The 23,822-nt window shown below is 40.0% G+C and overlaps 2 protein-coding genes and 1 non-coding gene across 4 annotated transcripts; all 3 read left to right on the top strand.

Moving 5' to 3' along the window:
• Positions 1–267: 267 nt before the first annotated feature.
• On the top strand, positions 268–341 carry TRNAV-CAC (transfer RNA valine (anticodon CAC)). The gene has a single exon. It is a non-coding gene; the product is annotated as a tRNA-Val (tRNA).
• A 1,648-nt stretch (positions 342–1,989) lies between these two features.
• LOC143618735 (methylsterol monooxygenase 2-2-like) lies at positions 1,990–8,859 on the top strand. Of its 2 annotated transcripts, XM_077090832.1 has the most exons (7): positions 1,990–2,153; positions 2,932–3,069; positions 5,184–5,329; positions 5,421–5,540; positions 6,574–6,786; positions 6,880–6,960; positions 8,571–8,859. In XM_077090832.1, exons 1-7 carry the CDS (start codon positions 2,124–2,126, stop codon positions 8,647–8,649), a joined length of 807 nt encoding a protein of 268 aa, XP_076946947.1. In that variant the 5' UTR covers positions 1,990–2,123; the 3' UTR covers positions 8,650–8,859. The 2 variants fall into 2 exon arrangements, with proteins under 2 accessions (XP_076946947.1, XP_076946948.1); XM_077090833.1 differs by lacking the exon at positions 2,932–3,069.
• Positions 8,860–18,952: 10,093 nt separating this feature from the next.
• LOC143618085 (putative protein phosphatase 2C 24) lies at positions 18,953–20,910 on the top strand. The gene is made up of 4 exons (XM_077090417.1): positions 18,953–19,407; positions 19,693–20,007; positions 20,308–20,413; positions 20,477–20,910. Exons 1-4 carry the CDS (start codon positions 18,994–18,996, stop codon positions 20,797–20,799), a joined length of 1,158 nt encoding a protein of 385 aa, XP_076946532.1. The 5' UTR covers positions 18,953–18,993; the 3' UTR covers positions 20,800–20,910.
• The last annotated feature ends 2,912 nt before the right edge of the window (positions 20,911–23,822 follow it).

Raw genomic sequence — 23,822 nt, 5'->3', positions numbered from 1 at the left:
CACTAAAAGATTTGAAATGTGCTCTTGTCATTTGATTTTATTTTTTTGTCAATTCCATAAACAATTTTACAAGCCAATTGCATTCCATATTTCCAATACCTTTAAACACGTTATAACCAAACAAACACTAACTTGTGTTGGCAGTTTTAGGTGCGAGTGAGACCATCATAGGTTTGCATGACATGTTAGTGCTGAGCCGAAGATGCAAAACCTAAGATAATGGTTTTATAAATGTAGCTGGTGAAAAGATTCAACAGTTGCTAAGTTGTCTGGGTGGTGTAGTCGGTTATCACGCTAGTCTCACACACTAGAGGTCCCCGGTTCGAACCCGGGCTCAGACATTTTTTTTCATTTTAATATCTTTTTTTTCTGGTTTCTTTTATTTTCAGTTTTATAAAGTTCTGGTTTCTTTCGTTTTCATACTCCATTTCATTTTTATAAAGCTTCATGCTTCTTAGCAGTTCATTTCTGTAAAGCTTTTTTTTGTTTCTTTGTATTTCATTTTGTAAGCATTTTGTTTGTTTTTTCTTTTCGGTGTCGTTCCTATAAGCCTTTCCTTTTTCTACTTTCAATATCATTTTTCCCCTCCTTTCTATTTCATTTTAATAAAGATTTGGGTTTCTTTCAGTTTTATCATTTTTCTAACCCCCTCCCCAATTCCCATTATAGATGCTCTTAGAGGATAAGTGTTTATGATCAAGAGCATAAAGAAAAAAGATAGCGTGAGAGGAAACATTTTAAAGTTGTTTTTGAAGTCAGTTTGACCATGAGATGACAAAGCCCATAGAGGATGAGTAGGGTAACATGAGACGGATTTTTGTAGCATTCTTCTGTTATTACTCTTAGTTTATAATAACTATGTAACACTTAAATCAAATCAATTATATACGGTAAAAATCACATCAATAACAAAACTATTAGCTGGGTTTGGGAATGGCGAGATATAGGCATACCATATATGTTATAAAGATGTTGCTTCTAGATAAACCCCACCAATACCTATGTAACACTAATATACCTAAAAATCATATGAAAAGTTGAAGGAGTTTTTTCTTTTTTTAGTATTACTCCATTCAAAAGTGGCATGTATGGTAAATTTGTTACTTCTTTCAATTTCGTAGTAGGAAACAACTATAAGTTCATTTTAGAGGCATTTGTGTGGTTATACTCTGGTACAAGTCAAATTTAGTTATAGAACCTAAAATCTTATAATACAACATAAAATCCTATAATACACTTGTAAGTATCGCTTCAATCTTCGCATATATCTTCTAAAGAAAAAAAACAAACATATGTAAACATAGTTATCACAGTAAAAACATATAATAATGTTTATACAATTTATAGCTCAAAGATTAATATTAATTATGCTTCAAAACCTTTCCTTAAATATGTTTAAGTGATTTGTTTCATCTCAAAATCAACATCTCATATCCCTTAAAACAATTTTAATAACTTATTCACCAAAAGTTTTATAAGTTTTCAATCATATTTTTGCTTGTAAATCCATCCACATCACCACTATCTTCTGCCTGTCTTCACGCCAATATGATCGGCTTTCTATCAACTCTCTTTCCATGAACACCACCCTCTTCTCCTTTCTTAGTCTCTCGAATACCACAACTGACAACCTTTCACACACTTTCTTTCTCAATTGATTGGCTTGTCCAATCATATCTAAATAGATCGACATGTCAATATAAATTGCATAACTAACTTATTAACCAATATTCATGAGAACATGCCACTCTATATGTTTCAAACTTTAAGCTACTTTCAATATTCCCTTTCATACCCTTACACTTGGCCCCATTACAACCCGTTTTAAGACCTCTTGATTTATATTCATGTCAAAAGCATAAGTATTTACAAGTATGCATATTATGTCAAAAATACATAAATTCACAATAATAATAACCTCTTTAAACCAAATAAATATAACAATTTACCTGCCATTAATAACATTTATTTGCTGTACATACAACAAATACAGTGAGTGACACAAAATCAACTCCAACTTGTTCACTTACACATATAGATATAATACAGTCAGTGTGCACGTGCTCATCAGATTCATCTCGAAAACTGTCTGTCATTCACTCGTGTCTTCTTCACCGGTTTCCATGGCGTCCATCGTTGAATCTGCCTGGACGGTATATTATTATTATTATTAATCTTCATTTGCCCTAGATTTCGTCCAATTCACACATAACGTTTGTTTTACGATTTCAATCCATGAATCTCTGGCTTGATAAGCTTAATTTCTGAAATTGATTGATTTGTTTTTCAGATGATGATAATTGATAGGTAAGAGTGTGAACTCAACATTTGAATGAGTAGATATGCAAGAATTTTACTTATAGTTTTTTAGCGTTGTTGATTGGATGCTTGACCTACACGTTATTATTATTATTATTATTATTATTATTATTATTAAGTGTAATGTCATTTTCCTAATGTTGTTTCAATAGTTTTCATATGATGATAATTTGCTTTTCAATTATTATATAATAGAAGGTATAGTGGTAACATGGAATAATTGTATAATTATCTTGGTCTAACATATGTAAAATTCTGCTCCCAGTGTTAGTTCGGGTCAAAATTGGTCAAAGTTAGGGTTTGTAGGATACTGATATGTAAAAACAATTGGTCAAAATTAAGGTTTGTAGGATACTTATATGTAAAAAACAACAAAATATACAAGTTTTGCTTGATAAAATGGTTATATTGTGAAATCGATGAGAGAAACACAGCTTCTGGTTGTAAATAAAGCTTATTTAGTTGTACGTACGTCTCGGCCTGCGCCTTTTTATGTCAAGTTAAGGAGTAAATTACTCTTGTAAAAGATTTGTTAATTTTTGTGGGTTCACAACAAGATGAGGGCTGATTGCTGACCTTGTTTCTTATATTCTTGTTTTTTTGTAATTGCAGTACTTGATCACTAATTTCAGTGACTTCCAGTTGGCATGCCTTGGAAGTTTTTTGCTTCATGAATCTGTCTTCTTCTTATCTGGACTTCCTTTCATTTACTTAGAGAGGGCAGGATGGTTCAGCAAGTACAAAATTCAGGTTATAATTCACTTAATAGTTGACGCATGGTTTTATTGGCATAGTTAATTTAAACTTTTATGGGCATTGAGCTGCTTCAGCTGTTTAAATCTAGTTACACCTTACACTATACCATGTTGCCTATAATTTGAACTTGAACCTTTATGACATGATCTTTGAATGTTGCTAATGGCAATGATTCAGTTTAGCATAAATTTGTAGATGTACATGCCTGCTGAATGAGAGGGTTGAAATCATCATTATTGATGATTGGAATTTACCAGAAGTTAGTTTTCTTTAAATTAGTGGTATGCTAGTGTTTTCTCATCTAGAAACTAAGTGTTATAATTGAGAATGGTTGACAGAAGTGACAGATAAAGTTATACTATTGTTTATGTTATGTCCCAGCTTTAACAAATGTAGACTTGATGATTTAAAACTAAATACCCGGTTAAACAATATAGAATAAAATTCTTTTGTATGTAAAAGCTGAAGATTTTAAGCTTAGGATTGTCAGGCTTAGGAGAATCAGCTCTACTGGATCCAAAAAACTGAAGTGTAAGTGTATATCAAAGCCTATATATAGCTTTTAGATTCAACTTTGTCAAAAAGAAGCTGAAGTCTTATGCTGAACGTGTAATCGTATATGCGTAAGCCATATGTTCTGTACAAACAAAACGTTGGTCAATAAAGTCGGTTGGTTAATGTAGTTGGGCTCTATGGACCCCACATACAGGCTACAACCTTTGTTGAGTTCAAGTTAATAAGTTATACAAGGCTGAGTTGCAGTTCTTTTGATGTTTTTCAGACTGTACATTGGGAAAATTTACACACATCAAGTTCAACATCATTTTTATGTGGAAAACAAGGTTGAATTCCCACAATAGCAACACACTTTAGGCCAATATCCATTTTAGGAACATGACAACAGGGTCGCGTCTCCGAGGTTTTAAATATCTCGGTCGAGCCGAAATGAAAAGGCCCGTAGGCACTAACGAGTAACGAAATATATAATCAAATTTTTTTTAAACAACGATTAATGTTATAACAATAAACATAGTAAAAGTATAATATTTAAATCAAATACCGTAATAGCTAACGGCTAACCGATAATTTGTGAAGCTCTTCTAGCATTATTGACAACAAAGAAGGAATGAGCCAAGGAAGAATTTCAATCGGCCGCTAATTCTTTTTATTTTTCTATTGATTTTTATATTCTTTTAGTTTTATTTTTGGTTTGGGCCCAACACTGTAAAGTTGATTAAATGGACTATCGATAAAAAAAAGTTTTGGCCCAATAACTATAAGATGATCATGATTCAATCATATTTTATAACATTTATATTTTTGAATATACGTATAAAAGAAATATATATAAAAAATTTGCCCCCCAAAAATTGCGTGCATCGGCTGATGGTCTGTCCGGCATACCCTCCCAGCCGGCCCTGCATAACAACATACTTGAATTCCGTCTACTTAAGGTGTTGTATCTTTTTAAGCTTGTTCATTTGCAGTAACTTATGTATTCTACTTGTATTGTATTACAGTTTGATGGTCAAACTAGTTTGTAGTTAAAATGTCTGCTTAGAAAAAGTGGATGAAAGTTTGTCCTTAATGGGCAATAACTAGAGTATGTTGCTATTGTGTGTTAGTAAAATAAGACTTGACATAAGGGACACTGCTATTGTGTGCATTTAACCCTATGAGAGAACATGGTCACACACACACATATTTACATAGGTTGGAGTTAGTTTTAAAGTAAATTTTGGTTAAAGAGTGTGAAAAGGAAATTAAATAATGTTGTTTTAAGTATTCAGGCTTGGCTTTTTAAATTTTTAGGCATGATGTCGTTGTTTAACACCATGCCTAAAAATCCTTCTCACACATTTTTTTGGGCAAAATTGACTTTCTAGCTGAGCCTACCCTCTCTATTTACACACACGCACACACATATACATATGTGTGTCAGTGTGTGTGTGTGCATGTATCCTTCGTTAGAGATTTCTTCAACATGTTTAAACTGCATGTCGCCAGTCATGTTCGTTTCGATGTCACTTCGATAGAGATTTCTTCGATATGCTTTTACTGACATGTTTTTTTCTTATGTCTTTAATTAATGACATTCTCTTATGCAGGCAAAGAATAACACCACTGAAGCTCAGGATAAATGCATTACTCGCCTACTGTTGTACCATTTTTGTGTCAATCTGCCTGTTATGATTGCATCATATCCAGTTTTTAGATTCATGGGAATGCGAAGTAGTCTTCCACTACCATCCTGGTATTTTCAATTATAAAAATGTATAATTTGTCTTCGTGTTACTATACTAGTTTTGTACCTTTGTTGTGACACATTATTTTATGCTACGCAGGAAAGTAATGTCGACACAAATACTATTCTACTTTATTTTGGAAGATTTTATATTTTACTGGGGGCACAGAATCCTGCATACCAAATGGCTATACAAGCATGTTCATAGTGTCCACCATGAGTAAGTACAGGTGGCAAAAGGCACAGGGGGGTTGGGTAACGGGTCGGGTTGGTCGAGATGGGTGGTTTTTATTAAGAGTTGGAATGGTTTCGCTCGTTGACCGGTGAACACTCTTTTATACCCCCCCCCCCCCCCTTTTTTAAACTAAAAGGGTAAAACTGTGATTTTGTAAAATTAAACAAAATTTTTTATATAAGTTAGCATTAAGACTTTAAAAATGCAAAATGATAACTACAGATCTCAAACATGTAACTTTCGAAAGTTAGACTATAAAGATGTTACTTTGACAAACCAAAGGGACTATTTTTGTGGTTAACTCAAAACTAATTATAAAAACAAGGGTTAATTTGTTCCAAGTTTATTACGTGTTATACCAAATGATTTGAATCATTGAATGATTTGACGTTAGGTAAAACATTTTTTTGTTCTTTTATAGGTTAAAATATAATATTTTATAAATCACAAATATGGCATTGCGATGTATTTACTTTATCTGTATTTGAATATAAATTTTATAAAAAACGGAGCCATATTAAATATAAGATTTTGTCAACTCATTATATTTGATACAACTCCGTTTTAGTAAACCTTATATCAACATCTAGATAAAATAAACACATCGCAATACCATATTCATTCTTCTTATAAAATAGAGTATTATACATTAAAAGTTATATTGAATAAGCGAAAGTACATGTTAACTATTGTCAAATCATTTGTTGCAACAAGGAAAAAACTTCTTGCAAATAGTAAGACCCTAAAAACTATGATGTTACACGATAATAACCTAATCTATTTAAATAAAACGATTTAAAAAGTTGTATGAATTGAAACCACATTATGGGCAAGTTTGAACCTGTTTGATCAATTTGATCCATTTCCTTTTTAGGTAGTTTATTTGACCTGTTAAAGATAAAGCACAACCCAAATCACCATTCAAAAGTAAACCGGCTATCTAATATTAGTTGCATTTTTTTATTATTTTACTGCGGTACAACGTTGCATTTGCTTATACATATACGACACGTGACAGGTACGCAACACCTTTTGGATTGACTTCAGAATACGCGCACCCCGCTGAAATATTATTCTTGGGCTTTGCTACTATATTTGGGCCCGCCATCACGGGCCCACATCTGATAACACTTTGGTTGTGGATGGTAGTGAGAGTTCTAGAAACTGTCGAGGCCCATTGTGGTTATCATTTCCCATGGAGCCCATCAAACTTCTTTCCATTATACGGAGGGTTAGTCTTTTATGCTTAAACTTATGACCAATTGACCTGTTTTTATCTTTTGATTTGCCGTGTTGACAAGTGTCGTTTTCAATAAAATTACAGTTCCGACTTTCACGATTATCATCACCGACTTATATACACCAAGTCGGGTAACTACTCGTCAACTTTTGTCTACATGGACTGGTAAGATTCTAGAATGTTCCTCCTAGATCATCTTCGAGCCGAACCCGAACTTGATTAAACTCGAGCTTGGCTCGTTTCGAGCTATATTTCTTAAGCTCGATCTTGGCTTGTGAGTAATTTTTCAAACTCGAGCTTGGCTTGTTTATTATTTATTACTTATTTTTTATACAGTTATACATTCATTATTATGCTTGTATATTTATAATTAAATTTTTTATATACAACATAATGTATATTATTCAGTTAGTTTTATCAATATATGTGCGTATTTAATATATTAAATAAAAGTTATACAAATAATAGGTTCCTTTAGGCTTGCAAGCTGGCTGGAGCTCGATAAGTGAGGGTCGAGCTCGTTTATAGAACAAGCTTATTTTTAGGCTCGAGCTAGGGCTTGAGCTCATTTATGCTCGGCTCAGTTTGAGCTTTTAACTAGCCGATCTCGAGTAGCTCACGAGCGCTTGGTTTGTGTGTTTGCTAATTTGCATACGTTCTTACACAATGTTTGTGTGCATTATGTACGAGTTTGCGGTTTGGGTAATGGGTCAAAATCAGTAATGTCTTTATGGGTTGACATGTGTACAAGAAACACTTTTTGTCCAAGTATATATACTTTATTTACCAAGTATTTAGTGTGTAAAAAGTGATTACAAAATCTTATATTATTTCAGTAGTGATCGTTTTTTTTAAACCATATCCGTGGAAGATAAAACATAACCTGAACCAACCCATTTATAAATCATAAGTACAATATAAACTTGATAAATAATAGTTCAACAAATGAATAACCTCGCCAAGTGAATGATTTTCTTTGGACCAGACTTGGGTAAAATAAATAAATACCTTTTTATAGCTTGCGCTGAGGGTATTCACTATCGACGTTATAGGGATGCTCAAGGTCTGGTTCTGCCGGTTTTTTTGCGGGATTTCTGGGCCAAACCGGTAGCTATGGTTTTTGAATAAACTAAACCAAACCAGCCAATACGGTTGGGGTCTGGAGGTTTTTTTTACACGGTCTTGTACTATTTTCAATGTCAAGATCTTAGAAAATTCAGCAAAATGGTAAAGCTTTAAAGAAAGAAAAACGAATGTTTGTTACTATTATGTATGTTATTAATTAATGGATTTAAATGTCTTTTTTTTTGTTCTTTTTAAACACAGGGTATTTTTGTCATTTCACACTCATTTAACAGAAAAAATTAACCCTATCTATGAGCTGGGACAAATGTGTTACTTTTTTTGAAAATGTCTGGTCTAACGGTGTAATTTTTTAAAGCAATGCATTAAATCCGCGTAATTTGTGCTTAAAAAAGTGTACGAAATCAGTTAAGATTAATAATCTATTTATTATAATTAAAAATAGTTATACATATTGCTAGCGTGGCAATACTGTAATAAAAAATACTTCATTTTTATATTTTTATTAAATTTATATAGATTCAAACTTTTTATTTTCTCTCTCAGTTTTTATTAATATATCAGCCGGTTCAGTTTACATTACCGGTTTCAAACCGTGAAACCTGGTTTTTTTAATCTGTAAATGGGACCATATTACTCTTCCAACTGTATTCTGGTATCTATTATGCTACATAGTGACATCTTTTTGTCAGGCTATTTGGTACCGACACCGGGTACAGAAAACTGAAGGCAATGAAGAATGAAGAGGAAGCTAAATGTAAAGAGAATTAACAGCTTGTCAACGAAAACGGATTTTGGACTGTTTACGTCATGCATCGAGACAAAGGTCCCGTCTTTTCTTAGAAGTAAATTTGTTTATTGTTGTAGTTTTTGTCTTGAGTGATGCCTATCAAGAACAAAACCTGTAAATTTTATCATGGGTCGGGTTGGGTTAGACTCGGATAGTGACCAAACTTTGTTACATATTGAATATTATGTGTGATTGAGCAAACCAGCAGTCCAGCACCCTCTCCTTTTCTTATATATCTATACCATTTATTATTTTGCATTTTATATAGTTTTATTTTTATAGAGTAATTTAACGGACTGAGTTTTATTATTTTGGTTTCTTGATTTGATTTTATGGTTGTGAGGTATGACAAGTAAAAGTGAGGCTACGTTTGGCATAACCCTTTCACAGCTTGTAAGTTTATTTCATAAGGTAGGTTACCACCACCCCCTGCTAAACCCAACACCCCTCCCAAAACTGATTCTCCCACCGTCGATTCGCGGGAACGGCTTGGCGTCGTTGTCCTGCAATGGATTTATGGAACTATTTCCAATGATCTATTGCACACGATTTTCGCCATCTCAGAAGCGACTTGTTTGAGTTATAACTTAGCTCGGGTTTTGTGACATCTGCCCGGATCCGACCCGACCCAGGTACCCGTTTCTCCGATCCAATCTCTTTCTTTTATGATTTATTTATACTTATACTTTATTTTTAATAATAATATATTTTCCTTCCCGCCTCTTCCTCTCTTTTCCTTTCCGCCGTCCCGTCCCTCTTCTTCTCTCTTTCCGCCTTCTTTTCTCTCTTGTCGTCGTCCCGCCCTTAAGCCTTGAACCCCTTCTCTTATTTTTGTGTCCTTTGTTTCTTCCCGCCTAAGGTTGTCTGCGCAGCTCCACGCGCCAGACTCCTTACAAGGAAGCCTGCGCGAAGACCAGTTGTTCCTGCGATACGCGAGGCGAACTGTTCTCGCAGCGCGCTAAGAATTGTAGTTCTTCTCGCAGCGCGCTAAGAACGGTAGTTCTTCCCGCGACGCGCTAAGAATTGTAGTTCTTCTCGCAGCGCGCTAAGAACGGAAGTTCTTCCCGCGACGCGCTAAGGATTGTAGTTCTTCTCGCAGCGCGCTAAGAATGGTAGTTCTTCCCGCGACGCGCTAAGGATTTTAGTTCTTTCCGCGGCGCGCTGTGGACTGTTCTCTGTCTGCCTTCGCCCTCGCGCGTGCGCTCGAGCTTTCCCGCGCTAAACCCTTTGAGTTTTCTTCTGTTTAATCTAGCCGTTTACTTTTGTGATGTCTTATCTTCTGTGCTGTTGACCTGACCTATCTTATGTCTGAAAAGCCACTTTTGGCGCAGCATGCGCACCAACCCCATTGGTTGACAGAAAAAGTGACTGACATTATCTTTTGAGATCTGCTTTTCCATGCTTGACCAGTACCTTTATCTGACCCTCCATGCCTGTTTACTGTTCCCTGTCAGCTTTTCCTTGCCCCCTGCAGCTGCTATATCTTTTGATATCTTTTGCTTTTGGAATCTTTTGCTTTTTGGAGATCTTTTCCCCTTTTCTAGGGATTGTGTTCCCTAGGGTTTCCCTATAAATAATAATGTTATTTTTCCTAACACTACACTCACAAAGCACTTAAACTCTCCTGTTCTTCCTTGCTCTCTGCCGTTGATCCTCTGTCGCCTCCCTCTCTGCCTCCGTCTTCCTCCCTGTTCTGACCTGCTTTTCCGGTAATATATAATATATATAATAATTTGTTTAAGTCACTTATTAATTATGTTAACTTATAATCAAGACTTAAAACCAACCGTTAAAACAATAATCTTATTTATAGGTTAACTTGTGCTTGTTTAAAGTTGGTTCTTGCTTTATCTTTCACCGCACCGTTTATCAAGTGAGTAATCTCGTACCTAATCCCTTTTTGCTTTTAATGTTTTGGGATGTTCATGTGTTCATACAAACTTAGAGTCTTAAACTTGTTTATGAACTTTAGTCGCGCAGTATCCCATGTGTTGAGGACGTTTACTTGGCTGTTTATTTGTATGTGTGTATCATTAACCGCTTTGTTCGGCCTATTCCGAAGTTTTCATGGATCCATTGGATGAACACGGGAGACCTATCGTTTACGGTTTTCTTTGCTTACACTTGCACAGATGTTTTCTTGTTTTTGTGCTCATTTGGGAGCACGGATTGAACTATGAACTATGATCTATTTAGGCTTGATCACAATCTGATTACACCCTTGTTAAACACCAGACATACACGTGTTGCGCGCAGTGCTTATTGTTATCTATTATCTATTAAACTTGATTTCTCACCAACACGCAAGTGTTTGACGTTTATTTTAACACATGTTCAGGTTTGCTGTAGCTACTTTTGGAGCTTGTGGACACGTAGGACGTTTTTACTTTTGGACCTAGATTAAAATGTAACAAGACAAGTTATTATTGTTCGAATATTTTGTCTTATAATATATTGATTTATGTTAATTTATGTTATCTTGTGTTTACGTTGCGCGTGCGTGAATGAATATATTTATTAAATATTGACACCCAATAGTGTCACGAGTAATGAAACAATATGTGGCGCCCCGATGTATAATCCGCCTTTGGTCGGGGTGTTACAGATTGGTATCAGAGCTCGTTGACTTTAGGATAGGTGGTTAGACGTAACGACCTAGAATACCTAAGAGTCCCTTCTCGCGCATGAGAGAAATCTCTTGTTTGCGCGCTTATTGTTAATTACTCGTTATTTATAAATATGCTTGCGCAGACGCAGCGTATGGTTTTATGTTTTATTTCGCGATATTTCGATTTTTGCTGAATTTCGATTTTTATTGATTTTACTTACATATTCGTTTGTTGGGATTGAAAATCCGAAAAGTCATGGTGATACATGAATAGTTGATTTTCAAATTCCATTTACGATTATGTTCTGAGGTTGGAGACTTGAAAAGTCATGGTGATACATGAATTGTCAACCTCCAATACTCATTTTCTTGTATATTTTATATTGAGGATTGAAAAGTCATGGTGATACATGAATCGTCAATCTCCAATACTCGTTTACTAGTCATTTTAAATTGAGAATTCGGAAAGTCATGGTGATACATGAATTGTCGATTCTCGATTCAAATTTGTTATCTGTAATAAGTTTGCATTCAAATTCATGTTTTACTTTAACTGTTGATGGTATCTAACCCCGCGAAACCAAGCTTTATAAGATTAAACTTTGCGCTAAGACATTAACCAAAAATTAAAACTTTTATAGAATGCCTCCGCTATCTCGCCGATTTCAGAGAAGAGAAGCCTCGCGTAGACGTTCGCAGCAACGTTCCCAGGAAATGGCCGCCGCAATAGCCCAAGCTTTGAGCCAAAACAATACCTCCGGTTATAACATTAAGTCCTTTAACGCGGGTAACCCTCCAAAGTTCACAGGTCTTGAAGGAGCCACCGTGATGCTCCAGTGGCTTGAGAAAATAGAAAACACTTTCCTCCACACCCAATGCCCCTCAGACAGACGAACCCTATATGCTTCCAGTGTCCTGGAATCTAGAGCGCTTACATGGTGGAATGGAGTAGCCCATGCGCGTGGCGCAGAAGCTGCTTCTAGCATGACATGGGAGGAATTCAAGGAAATTCTGACGCGAGAATTCTGCCCTCCCAACGAAGTTAAGCGCCTGGAGGAGGAATTTTGGAATCTTAAGCAATACAGCGGTGAAGCGCGCGAGTACGCGACGCGCTTCCATGAACTAAGCCTACTTGTCCCTCATCTTGTTACCCCTTTCCGCCGAGCCATAGAGAAATTCCTTGGGGGTCTCCCCATGGAAATTCAAGATTCTGTATGGGCCAGAAACCCAGCAACCCTCTCTGACGCCATCGAGTTGGCCGCTGTGCTCAGCGACAACCATGTCAGAGCAGGAACCCTGTTCCTGCGGGGAGCTGAGAAGACCAAACCCACCAAGACTGCCCCTGAACCAACAGAAACCAAACCAGAACCCTCAAGTCGTAACAACCTCAAGCGCAGGCGCAAAGCCTATGCGCTTACCAACCCGCCCATTGTCCAGCAACCCACCTACCAACCTCCAGTTTACGCTCCTAACCCACTGTCAGCCTACCCAACTTCTCCTATAGTCCACAACTATGCCTTAACCAATCCCGCACTCCCTGCCCCGCCAACTAAGAAACCTTACACAGGAAACCAACCCTTTTGCCCAACCTGTAGACTTCACCACCCAACCCAAACCCCGTGTCGACAATGTAACCGATGTGGCCGCGTTGGTCACTCTGCTGAGTACTGTAGAGTCCCTTCCGCCAATCCAATTGCGCCAATACCACCAGTCTACCCGCAGAACCCACAACCAACCTACCAAAACCCACGACCCAGATCGTGCTTCAACTGCGGTGATCCCATTCATTTCCGGAACGCGTGCCCGAGACTACAAGTTCAGATTACGCAAGCGAATCCGGTGAACCAGATTTCGAACCAAGTGACACGCGGACGAGCTTTTAACATAACCGCGCACCAAGCGCAAGCGAATAATGACGTAGTTAATGGTACATTTTTGCTTAACGGATTTTATGCTTCTGTACTTTTTGATACTGGCGCCGATCGAAGTTTTATTTCTCGCGCGTTTGAGCAGAAGCTTGCGCGACCGCGCAGCGATTTAAAAGAAAATTTTTCAGTTGAATTGGCTAATGGTGAAACTGTTTTAATTAGCTCTGTGATTAAAAATTGTACGCTTAACCTTAACGAAAACGATTTTCTGATCGACCTCATTCCCATGCCTCTTGGAAGTTTTGATGTGATCATTGGTATGGACTGGCTCTCGAAGAATCGCGCAGAAGTTATTTGCGCCAAGAAGTTGATTCGCATTCCTCGAGAAAATGGTGATCTTCACATCTATGGCGAGAAACCCTCCCGCGGTCTTAAACTTATGTCTTGCGCCGAAGCCCGAAGGCTCATGAGGAAAAGGTGTATTGCATTCTTAGCCCATGTGGTTAAACCTGCTGAAGAAAAGAAGCTTCGCGATATCCCTGTTGCGCGTGATTTCCCTGAAGTTTTTCCTGATGATCTTCCTGGTATCCCTCCCGCTCGTGAAGTCGAGTTTCGTATTGATCTTGTCCCTGGTGCTTCCCCCGTAGCCAAATCTCCTAACCGTCTTGCGCCCGCTGAGATGCAAAAATTGGCAAGCCAACTTCAAGAGTTGACTGCTAAAGGATTCATTCGCCCTACCTCTTCGCCCTGGGGTGCTCCGGTGTTGTTCGTTAAAAAGAAAGATGGTACGTTTCGCATGTGTATTGATTACCGCGAGTTGAACAAACTCACCATTAAGAACCGGTATCCTTTACCGCGTATTGACGACCTCTTTGATCAACTCCAAGGTGCCTCTTGTTTCTCCAAGATTGATCTCCGCTCTGGCTATCACCAGTTGCGCATCAGCGATGAAGATGTTCCGAAGACTGCTTTTCGAACTCGTTATGGCCATTTTGAATTCTTGGTCATGTCCTTCGGTTTAACCAACGCACCCGCCGTTTTCATGGATCTAATGAATCGGGTGTGTAGGCCTTTCTTGGATAAATTCGTGATTGTGTTTATTGATGACGTTCTGATTTATTCTAAGACCAAGGCCGAGCATGAGCAACATCTTCGGTTGGTGTTGCAAAAGCTTAGAGCCGAGCAGCTCTTTGCCAAGCTCTCCAAGTGTGAATTCTGGTCTGATGAAGTACAGTTTCTTGGCCATGTTGTTAACAAGATGGGTATTCATGTCGACCCATCCAAAATTGAAGCAATCAAGAACTGGATTACGCCATCCACTCCTACCGAAATCCGTTCCTTCTTGGGCTTAGCTGGTTACTACCGGCGATTTATTTCGAACTTCTCAAAGATCGCATTGCCTTTAACAGCTCTGACGCACAAAGGTAAACCGTATATTTGGGGCTCGAAGCAAGAAGAAGCCTTTCTGACGCTCAAGCGTTTGTTGTGTGAAGCTCCTGTTCTTGCGCTACCTGAGTGTAATGATGATTTTGTCGTGTATTGCGATGCATCCAACCAAGGTCTCGGTTGTGTTCTTATGCAACGAGGCAAGGTTATCGCTTACGCATCAAGGCAACTCAAGGTTCACGAGAAGAATTATACAACTCACGACCTCGAACTAGGTGCAGTTGTTTTTGCCTTGAAGATCTGGAGACACTACCTTTATGGTACTAAGTGTATCCTCTACACTGACCATAAAAGCCTTCAGCATATCTTTGATCAAAAGGAACTCAACATGAGGCAACGCCGATGGAACGAACTCATCAGCGATTACGATTGTGAGATCCGGTATCATCCTGGTAAGGCTAATGTGGTAGCTGATGCGCTCAGCCGTAAACCCAGCTAGCTTAACTGTATCTTGCCGCGCACGCAGCTTCACTTTGCGCCGATCCAAAGCAACCTTGAATCGCGCATTCGTGACGCGCAGCGCGCATCCATCAGTAATGGTAACCTTCGCGCCGAGTTAGCGTGTGGCGCGGAAGCGCACTTTGTCCCTAATCTGAGTGGAATTCTCTGCTATCTCAACCGCATCTGGATTCCCTTTGATGAGAATCTTCGCGCTGATATCCTGAGTGAGGCGCACAAATCTCGGTATTCCGTTCATCCTGGCGCTGATAAGATGTACAAGGATTTGCGCATTACTTATTGGTGGCCCGGTATGAAGAAGGATATTGCTGTGTTCGTAGCTAGATGCCTGACTTGTTCTAAGGTAAAAGCTGAACATCAACGCCCATCTGGTTTGCTCGAACAACCAGAAATTCCTACGTGGAAATGGGAAGGTATAGCGATGGATTTCATTACCAAGTTACCTTTGACAGCTAGCAAACATGATAGCATTTGGGTAATAGTGGATCGTTTGACTAAGTCTGCTCACTTTCTGCCCATTCGTGAAAACTACCGTGTTGAGCAACTCGCGCAGCTTTATGTCAAGGAAATTGTCTGCCGCCATGGTACTCCTTTGAGCATCATATCCGATCGCGATGGCCGTTTTATATCTCGCTTTTGGAAATCTCTCCAATCTGCGCTAGGAACTCGCTTGGACATGAGTACGGCATATCATCCTCAGACTGACGGTCAGTCTGAGCGAACTATTCAAACTCTTGAGGATATGCTCCGATCTTGCGTTCTTGATTTTGGAGGTAATTGGGATTCGCACCTGCCTTTGATCGAGTTCTCTTATAATAACAGCTATCATTCCAGTATTGGTATGGCCCCATTTGAAGCACTTTACGGTCGTAAGTGCCGCTCCCCGATTTGTTGGAGCGAAGTGGGTGAAGCTCAAATCACAGGACCCGAACTTGTTCAAGAGACAACCGATAAAATCGCCAAGATCCGTGATCATCTGCTGACTGCCAGAAGCCGACAGAAGAGTTACGCAGATCGTAGGCGAAAGCCTCTCGAATTTCAAGTTGGTGATCTTGTTCTCCTCAAAGTGTCGCCCTGGAAGGGTGTTGTCCGCTTTGGGAAGAAAGGTAAGCTTGCTCCTCGATATGTTGGACCATTTAAGATTCTCGCGCGTGTGGGAAAAGTTGCCTACAGACTTGACCTGCCGCCCGCGCTCAGTAATGTGCATCCAACGTTCCATGTATCCAATCTCAAGAAGTGTTTAGCCGACGAGAACCTTCACATTCCACTTGATGAAGTTCAAGTTGATAAATCCATGCATTTCGTTGAGAAGCCTGTTGAGATTATGGATCGCGAGGTTAAGCAAACCAAGCGCAGTCGTATCCCTATCGTGAAAGTTCGCTGGGAGTCCAAGCGCGGAGCCGAGTTTACATGGGAAAGGGAAGATCAAATGAAGATCAAGTACCCGCACCTGTTCTCTGCGCAACCTACTTCGAGATAAATTTCGGGACGAAATTTCTTAAAGTAGGGGAGACTGTGACATCTGCCCGGATCCGACCCGACCCAGGTACCCGTTTCTCCGATCCAATCTCTTTCTTTTATGATTTATTTATACTTATACTTTATTTTTAATAATAATATATTTTCCTTCCCGCCTCTTCCTCTCTTTTCCTTTCCGCCGTCCCGTCCCTCTTCTTCTCTCTTTCCGCCTTCTTTTCTCTCTTGTCGTCGTCCCGCCCTTAAGCCTTGAACCCCTTCTCTTATTTTTGTGTCCTTTGTTTCTTCCCGCCTAAGGTTGTCTGCGCAGCTCCACGCGCCAGACTCCTTACAAGGAAGCCTGCGCGAAGACCAGTTGTTCCTGCGATACGCGAGGCGAACTGTTCTCGCAGCGCGCTAAGAACGGTAGTTCTTCCCGCGACGCGCTAAGAATTGTAGTTCTTCTCGCAGCGCGCTAAGAACGGAAGTTCTTCCCGCGACGAGCTAAGGATTGTAGTTCTTCTCGCAGCGCGCTAAGAATGGTAGTTTTCCCGCGACGCGCTAAGGATTTTAGTTCTTTCCGCGGCGCGCTGTGGACTGTTCTCTGTCTGCCTTCGCCCTCGCGCGTGCGCTCGAGCTTTCCCGCGCTAAACCCTTTGAGTTTTCTTCTGTTTAATCTAGCCGTTTACTTTTGTGATGTCTTATCTTCTGTGCTGTTGACCTGACCTATCTTATGTCTGAAAAGCCACTTTTGGCGCAGCATGCGCACCAACCCCATTGGTTGACAGAAAAAGTGACTGACATTATCTTTTGAGATCTGCTTTTCCATGCTTGACCAGTACCTTTATCTGACCCTCCATGCCTGTTTACTGTTCCCTGTCAGCTTTTCCTTGCCCCCTGCAGCTGCTATATCTTTTGATATCTTTTGCTTTTGGAATCTTTTGCTTTTTGGAGATCTTTTCCCCTTTTCTAGGGATTGTGTTCCCTAGGGTTTCCCTATAAATAATAATGTTATTTTTCCTAACACTACACTCACAAAGCACTTAAACTCTCCTGTTCTTCCTTGCTCTCTGCCGTTGATCCTTTGTCGCCTCCCTCTCTGCCTCCGTCTTCCTCCCTGTTCTGACCTGCTTTTCCGGTAATATATAATATATATAATAATTTGTTTAAGTCACTTATTAATTATGTTAACTTATAATCAAGACTTAAAACCAACCGTTAAAACAATAATCTTATTTATAGGTTAACTTGTGCTTGTTTAAAGTTGGTTCTTGCTTTATCTTTCACCGCACCGTTTATCAAGTGAGTAATCTCGTACCTAATCCCTTTTTGCTTTTAATGTTTTGGGATGTTCATGTGTTCATACAAACTTAGAGTCTTAAACTTGTTTATGAACTTTAGTCGCGCAGTATCCCATGTGTTGAGGACGTTTACTTGGCTGTTTATTTGTATGTGTGTATCATTAACCGCTTTGTTCGGCCTATTCCGAAGTTTTCATGGATCCATTGGATGAACACGGGAGACCTATCGTTTACGGTTTTCTTTGCTTACACTTGCACAGATGTTTTCTTGTTTTTGTGCTCATTTGGGAGCACGGATTGAACTATGAACTATGATCTATTTAGGCTTGATCACAATCTGATTACACCCTTGTTAAACACCAGACATACACGTGTTGCGCGCAGTGCTTATTGTTATCTATTATCTATTAAACTTGATTTCTCACCAACACGCAAGTGTTTGACGTTTATTTTAACACATGTTCAGGTTTGCTGTAGCTACTTTTGGAGCTTGTGGACACGTAGGACGTTTTTACTTTTGGACCTAGATTAAAATGTAACAAGACAAGTTATTATTGTTCGAATATTTTGTCTTATAATATATTGATTTATGTTAATTTATGTTATTTTGTGTTTACGTTGCGCGTGCGTGAATGAATATATTTATTAAATATTGACACCCAATAGTGTCACGAGTAATGAAACAATATGTGGCGCCCCGATGTATAATCCGCCTTTGGTCGGGGTGTTAATGTGAAGGGAATGTAATCAATTGAATTCAACACCCCCACACAAATACCAAAAATCTCTCACAACCTCGACCACGTGTCGTTCTAGAGACTCCTAACCATTCTTTATTCCCAAAAAAATATTAATTTCCCAAAAACTAACCACATGCGTGTCAGCCCGTGAATTAAGTCTCCACATCCCGTGTTTCAATCGCATTGGGCCTTACATTAACCAACGGCCCAGATCACCGGCATAGGTTCTTACCCGGGGAACAACAAACTCCCACACGTCACTCGTTCACTTCATCCCCTGCCCCATCGCCTCACCAAAAAAACCTTCCATTCGTATTAAGCTCCATTATGCTGATTTTTTTCAATTCAATACATAACTTTAAATAATTAGTTATTAAATTGAACTTCACCGGTTTTTTCATGATCGGAGAGTTACGACGCTTATATTTTTCACTGAAAACGACGTCGTATGGAGCTCCGCCCTGCGAATTATGCCTCCGCCGGAGTACCGCCGCACGAAGCCGAAAACGGAGTAAAACGGTCGAGGTTTTCAATATCTCCGGCGACGTTCTCTCAGTGCAACACTGCGTCGTTTCATAACTGTAACTGTACGGAGAATGAACGGAAACAGGAGGATGACAGCGGCGATGTTGTTAAGCCTACGCCGTTTGTAGCAACTGTTTTGAGACCTACCGGATCTGCGTCTTTTGTTGACTTTGAAACGCCGCCGAAGTACGGCGTCGCGTCGGTGTGCGGACGGCGGCGGGATATGGAAGACGCCGTCGCCGTACATCCGTCGTTTTTAACCGGAGATGATAATATGAATATTCAACCGTCTAGTTTACATTATTTTGGCGTCTATGACGGCCATGGCTGTTCACACGTACGTATAAATTAGTACTATTTAAAAAGTTCGCGGCTCGTAACTAGGCTTGTAGTGCTGTCGTTAAAAGCTTGAATAAAGTTAGCTAACAAATTAGAAATGACCTATGGCTCAATTTTGTAACCAACCTTATCTTGCTCATGGCGCCGGCTCGGCGCGTTGGCTCGCTCTTAGGTTCTTTTAACTTTTGGAACCACACCAGCCATAGTATAATATATAATATAAAAAAATATTAAATCAATAATTTGAAAATTATGAAATTATTAATTTATATGATTATTGCAGGTGGCGAGATGGTGTAAGGATCGGTTGCACTTGTTGCTGAAGGAAGAGCTTCTCAAGAAGGCGGAATTAATGGAGTGGAAGAAAACTATGGAACGAAGCTTTAACCTAATGGATAAAGAAGTAACCGATTGGAATAATAATGCGGTAGGTGGTAATTGTCGATGCGACCTTCAAGCTCCGGAGTCTGATGTGGTTGGATCTACGGCGGTTGTGGCTGTCACGACTCCTGATAAGATTATTGTTGCAAATTGTGGTGATTCGAGAGCGGTTCTGTGTCGAAATGGGAAAGCGGTGGCTCTATCGAACGATCACAAGGTTAGTTAGGGTTAGTTAGTTAGTTGTGATGATAGTTGAGGTTAGGCATTTATTTTAGATCAGTAGGTGGTTTAGGATTCAACTAGTAGACGAACTTCCAATGTTTGCGGGTGCGGCAAACAAACTATGCAAGTTCCTTTTGGTGACGAGTAAACTCTTAGTAGATTTAACTCGTTGATTCCCGTTTTTCATCAAACTCGAGTTTCTTTGCTACGCAAACGAACTTGCAGATTTTGCTTGTAGTGGCAATGAAATGTATAGGCATGATTCTCATCTATTTAGATCTGATTAATTTTGCAGCCAGATCGTCCAGATGAGCTTAATCGGATTCAAGCCGCTGGTGGAAGGGTGATATATTGGGAAGGCGCAAGGGTTCTAGGAGTTCTTGCAATGTCAAGAGCCATCGGTGAGTTTCAAATCAGTTCGACTTTATGAGGGGGTGTTATGATTTCATTTATGCCATTTTCAGGTGATAGTTATTTGAAGCCCTATGTAATATCCGTGCCGGAGGTGACGGTTACTGACCGAACGTCAGAGGATGAGTGTTTAATAATGGCGAGTGATGGATTATGGGACGTGGTTTCAAACGAAACGGCTTGTGGAGTAGCGAGGATGTGTTTAAAAGGTAAGGGGCCGGTGACTAAAAAGGACCCGATGGAGAAGGAAGAGGCGGGGTCAGAGGGTTGGGACAAAGCGTGCTCCGACGCGTCAACATTGCTGACAAAGTTGGCGTTGGCACGACGGAGCGCTGATAACGTGAGCGTGGTGGTTATAGATTTGAGGAAGAAATGAAAATGAAGGATTATGAACTATTGAATTTGTAGTGTTTTTGCGGGAAAACTAAATTTCTGATCGATCAAAGTTTAGAACATTGTAATTATTTTTTAATGAAATTAATTGTTGTGTTTTCTTTACTCTTAATTGTGTGATGCTATTTGAAGTGTTCAGTTTATGTAAAAGTCTTGATGATATGATCTATGTAAGCGAGACCTTTTTCGTCACTTTTTTTGTTAATATAGAAAAACCCCGCATAGACATGAGAGTTAATGGGAAGATGGGTGGGACTGATGTGACGAGGAGAGAGGGTGAGTGAAAACTGATGGTTACATGTGAGGAATGTGCGACGAACGTGCGACCGACGGAGGAGATAAGGAGGGTTGTTCATGAAGTTTCATTCGATCAAGCCAACGTGGAGGGGCATCAACGCTTGTATAAACCTAGTTGGAGATGGTTTGATGCATAAAATAGGGATGATTAATCATGTCGCCCATAGCTTGGATCTTATAAAAGACGATACAGGAACTTTAGTATTTGAATTATGCTTTTAGTGTTAAAATCGGGTTACTGTAAGATATTTGGAGCTTTGGATTTAATGGAACGCGCCTAGCGTTACCTTAACAAGGTATAAGCCTTTGCTTTATACTCCCCACCGATCCTTAAAAAGGTTTTAAGATTGGAATTAGGGGGTTATCAATTCATATCTCTCGTCCGTTTCTGTTGTGCCTTTGATTATCTTTCATCTTTGTTAATTCTTGTTTATTTCGTTATATTCAATTTGAAGAAACACTAAGTGAACCCTGGACAGATTATAGATAATCTGGGGGTTAAGTAATGTTTCCCACGGATGAGATCTAGCTGAGAAGGCTGTTCTTCAGGAGACCTGCAAAACAAACACCGTAAGCTCGTCACTGAGAAGGGGGGGTTCCTCCTTGTGACCACCCTCCGGCGTGAGAATCAGACTAGGTTGCTCTGAATATAAGAGTATATTAAGAGATTGCTAGATAACTGGATAGCAGATGATCTTACCATTCCAAGATGTTGGAGTATTTATAGCCGAAGGTAGGTTTCCAAGCAGGTACAGCCGGCTGAATAGTATCCCTGTTCTACCAACACTGGATTATGCACAGGCCATACTGGTTGGTGGATAAGTTACGGCCAACAGTAACAAAGTCGGCTACACTATTCCACCAACTGTAGATTATGCACGTCCCACCTACTGTGGATTATACGCAGGCCATACTGGTTGGTGAATAGGTTACGGCGAACAGTAACACTATTCTACCAACTGTAGGCTACGCACGCCCGTCAGTAAGAGTTGGTGAGTAGGCAGCGGCTAATAGTGACAAACAGTACTAGAGGGTGCTCCTCCTCGTACTGTTGTCGGTGAGCTGTCACCCTGTGATTGGCTCATGGGTTGTTCTGGTCAGATCGTCTGTCCTATCCATACCTTGGTAGGTATAGTACAAAAGATCTTTCAGAATCATACAGACTGGCTCATTTTGGCGGGATTGTTCCCGCCTTGCTCATTCCTTCATGTGACTACTGAAGTAGCTATTGCCTTGTGCGTGTAGCCCTGCTGTCTGCGGGTAGCCTTCCCTGATGGCTTGTATCCGCAACTGCGGGAACAGGCGGGGTACTTCACCACTGGGAGGCTTTCCCTGCGTGTACAGCTTGCGTACTGCGCGTAAGATTCTATGAGCATGGTGGGTCCTGCGGGAGCAGATGGCCTTTGCGCAGACGTCCCTATTCAAGGTGAGTCTTGCGGGACCAACTGGTCTCTGCTGGGACCTACCTCTTCAAGTCCCCCCAGTCCAATGTTCTTCTCATGAATGTTTAATAAAGTGAGGTGAACTTTTGGACTTTAAGCAAGGGGTTTTGAAAAGGGTTTTTAGTTTTAAGGTTCTCCGTGGGGATTCTTCCCGCGGGTTTCCTAATGTCACTTGCAAAAATTCCCGATTTTTTTTTGCTTGATCTTTGGGTATGATGCGGGTAGGTATGTAACCTTCTCGCAAGTCAGGAGCGTTGAGTCTCACTTGTGTGGATTCTCCTTGAGGTTTTAGTGGTTTTGAACATAGTGATCAATTATGTTTAAACCACCAATTCCATCCTGGAGCCTCAAACAATGTAGTTCTCGACGTTCCCGCTATGCGGGGATGTTACTTCCGTTTCCGCAAGCATTGCCCAGAAGATCCTTCTTGGTTTCAATTCCCTGCGGAGCGCTAGGTATGTGAAGGGTTTTGCCTTAACACTGTACCCGCGCTCGTCTTACGGTTACTTTACTTTCAAGGTACCCTTGGCGTCAATTCCCTGTGGGTGCTAGGTATGTGAAGGGTTTTGCCTTAACACTGTACCCGCACCCGCCTTATAGTTACTTTGTTGCCGGGGTATTCTTGGCTTCAATTCCCTGCGGGTGCTAGGTATGTGAAGGGTTTTGCCTTAACACTGTACCCGCATCCGTCTTATGGTTACTTGGTTGCCAAGGTAAGGGGTATTTTCCCGCTTATTTTTGAATATTTTTGAATTTTGAATTTTGAAATTCGAAAGGTTGGTGAGGATAAGAACAGTCCAAACATCTGAAACGTCGTGCGACGGTTTCTTCTGACTGTGTCAGGACGTGCAGGAAGTTATGGTGACGTGACAGTACATGGTCATTCCAGACGCTTTTTCAGGCGCGTGGGCGCGATTTTTCGGGCGCGTGGCCGCGAAATTTCTGGCACGCGTACTTTTTACAGCTGTTGCCAGCTTGCTTTTTGCCACGCGTCATAGTTTCATTGCACCCTCGATTTCTCTCTCCTCCGCATTAAATTCACCGCATTAATTGCGATTAGTATATAAAGGGGGAGAGGGTTCTTTTTAATTCACACCTTCACCCTTCTCTTCTTTTTCTTAGCGATTTCCGGCAAATACTCCCCTTTTCAGGCCAGCATTTTCCCGAAATCGCTTTCTTTCTGCAAGATGTCTTCACATGATCTCGAGTCTACCACCGATGACAGGAGTACTGCTGGTGAGTGCCAGTGTGCTCTGCCCGGCGATCA

Source organism: Bidens hawaiensis, unplaced genomic scaffold (assembly GCF_021521415.1).
Source record: "Bidens hawaiensis isolate Kalapana, Puna unplaced genomic scaffold, B.hawaiensis_p1.1 tig00002338_1, whole genome shotgun sequence".
NCBI lineage: Eukaryota > Viridiplantae > Streptophyta > Magnoliopsida > Asterales > Asteraceae > Bidens > Bidens hawaiensis.
This window is presented reverse-complemented; position numbering and strand designations above follow the sequence as displayed.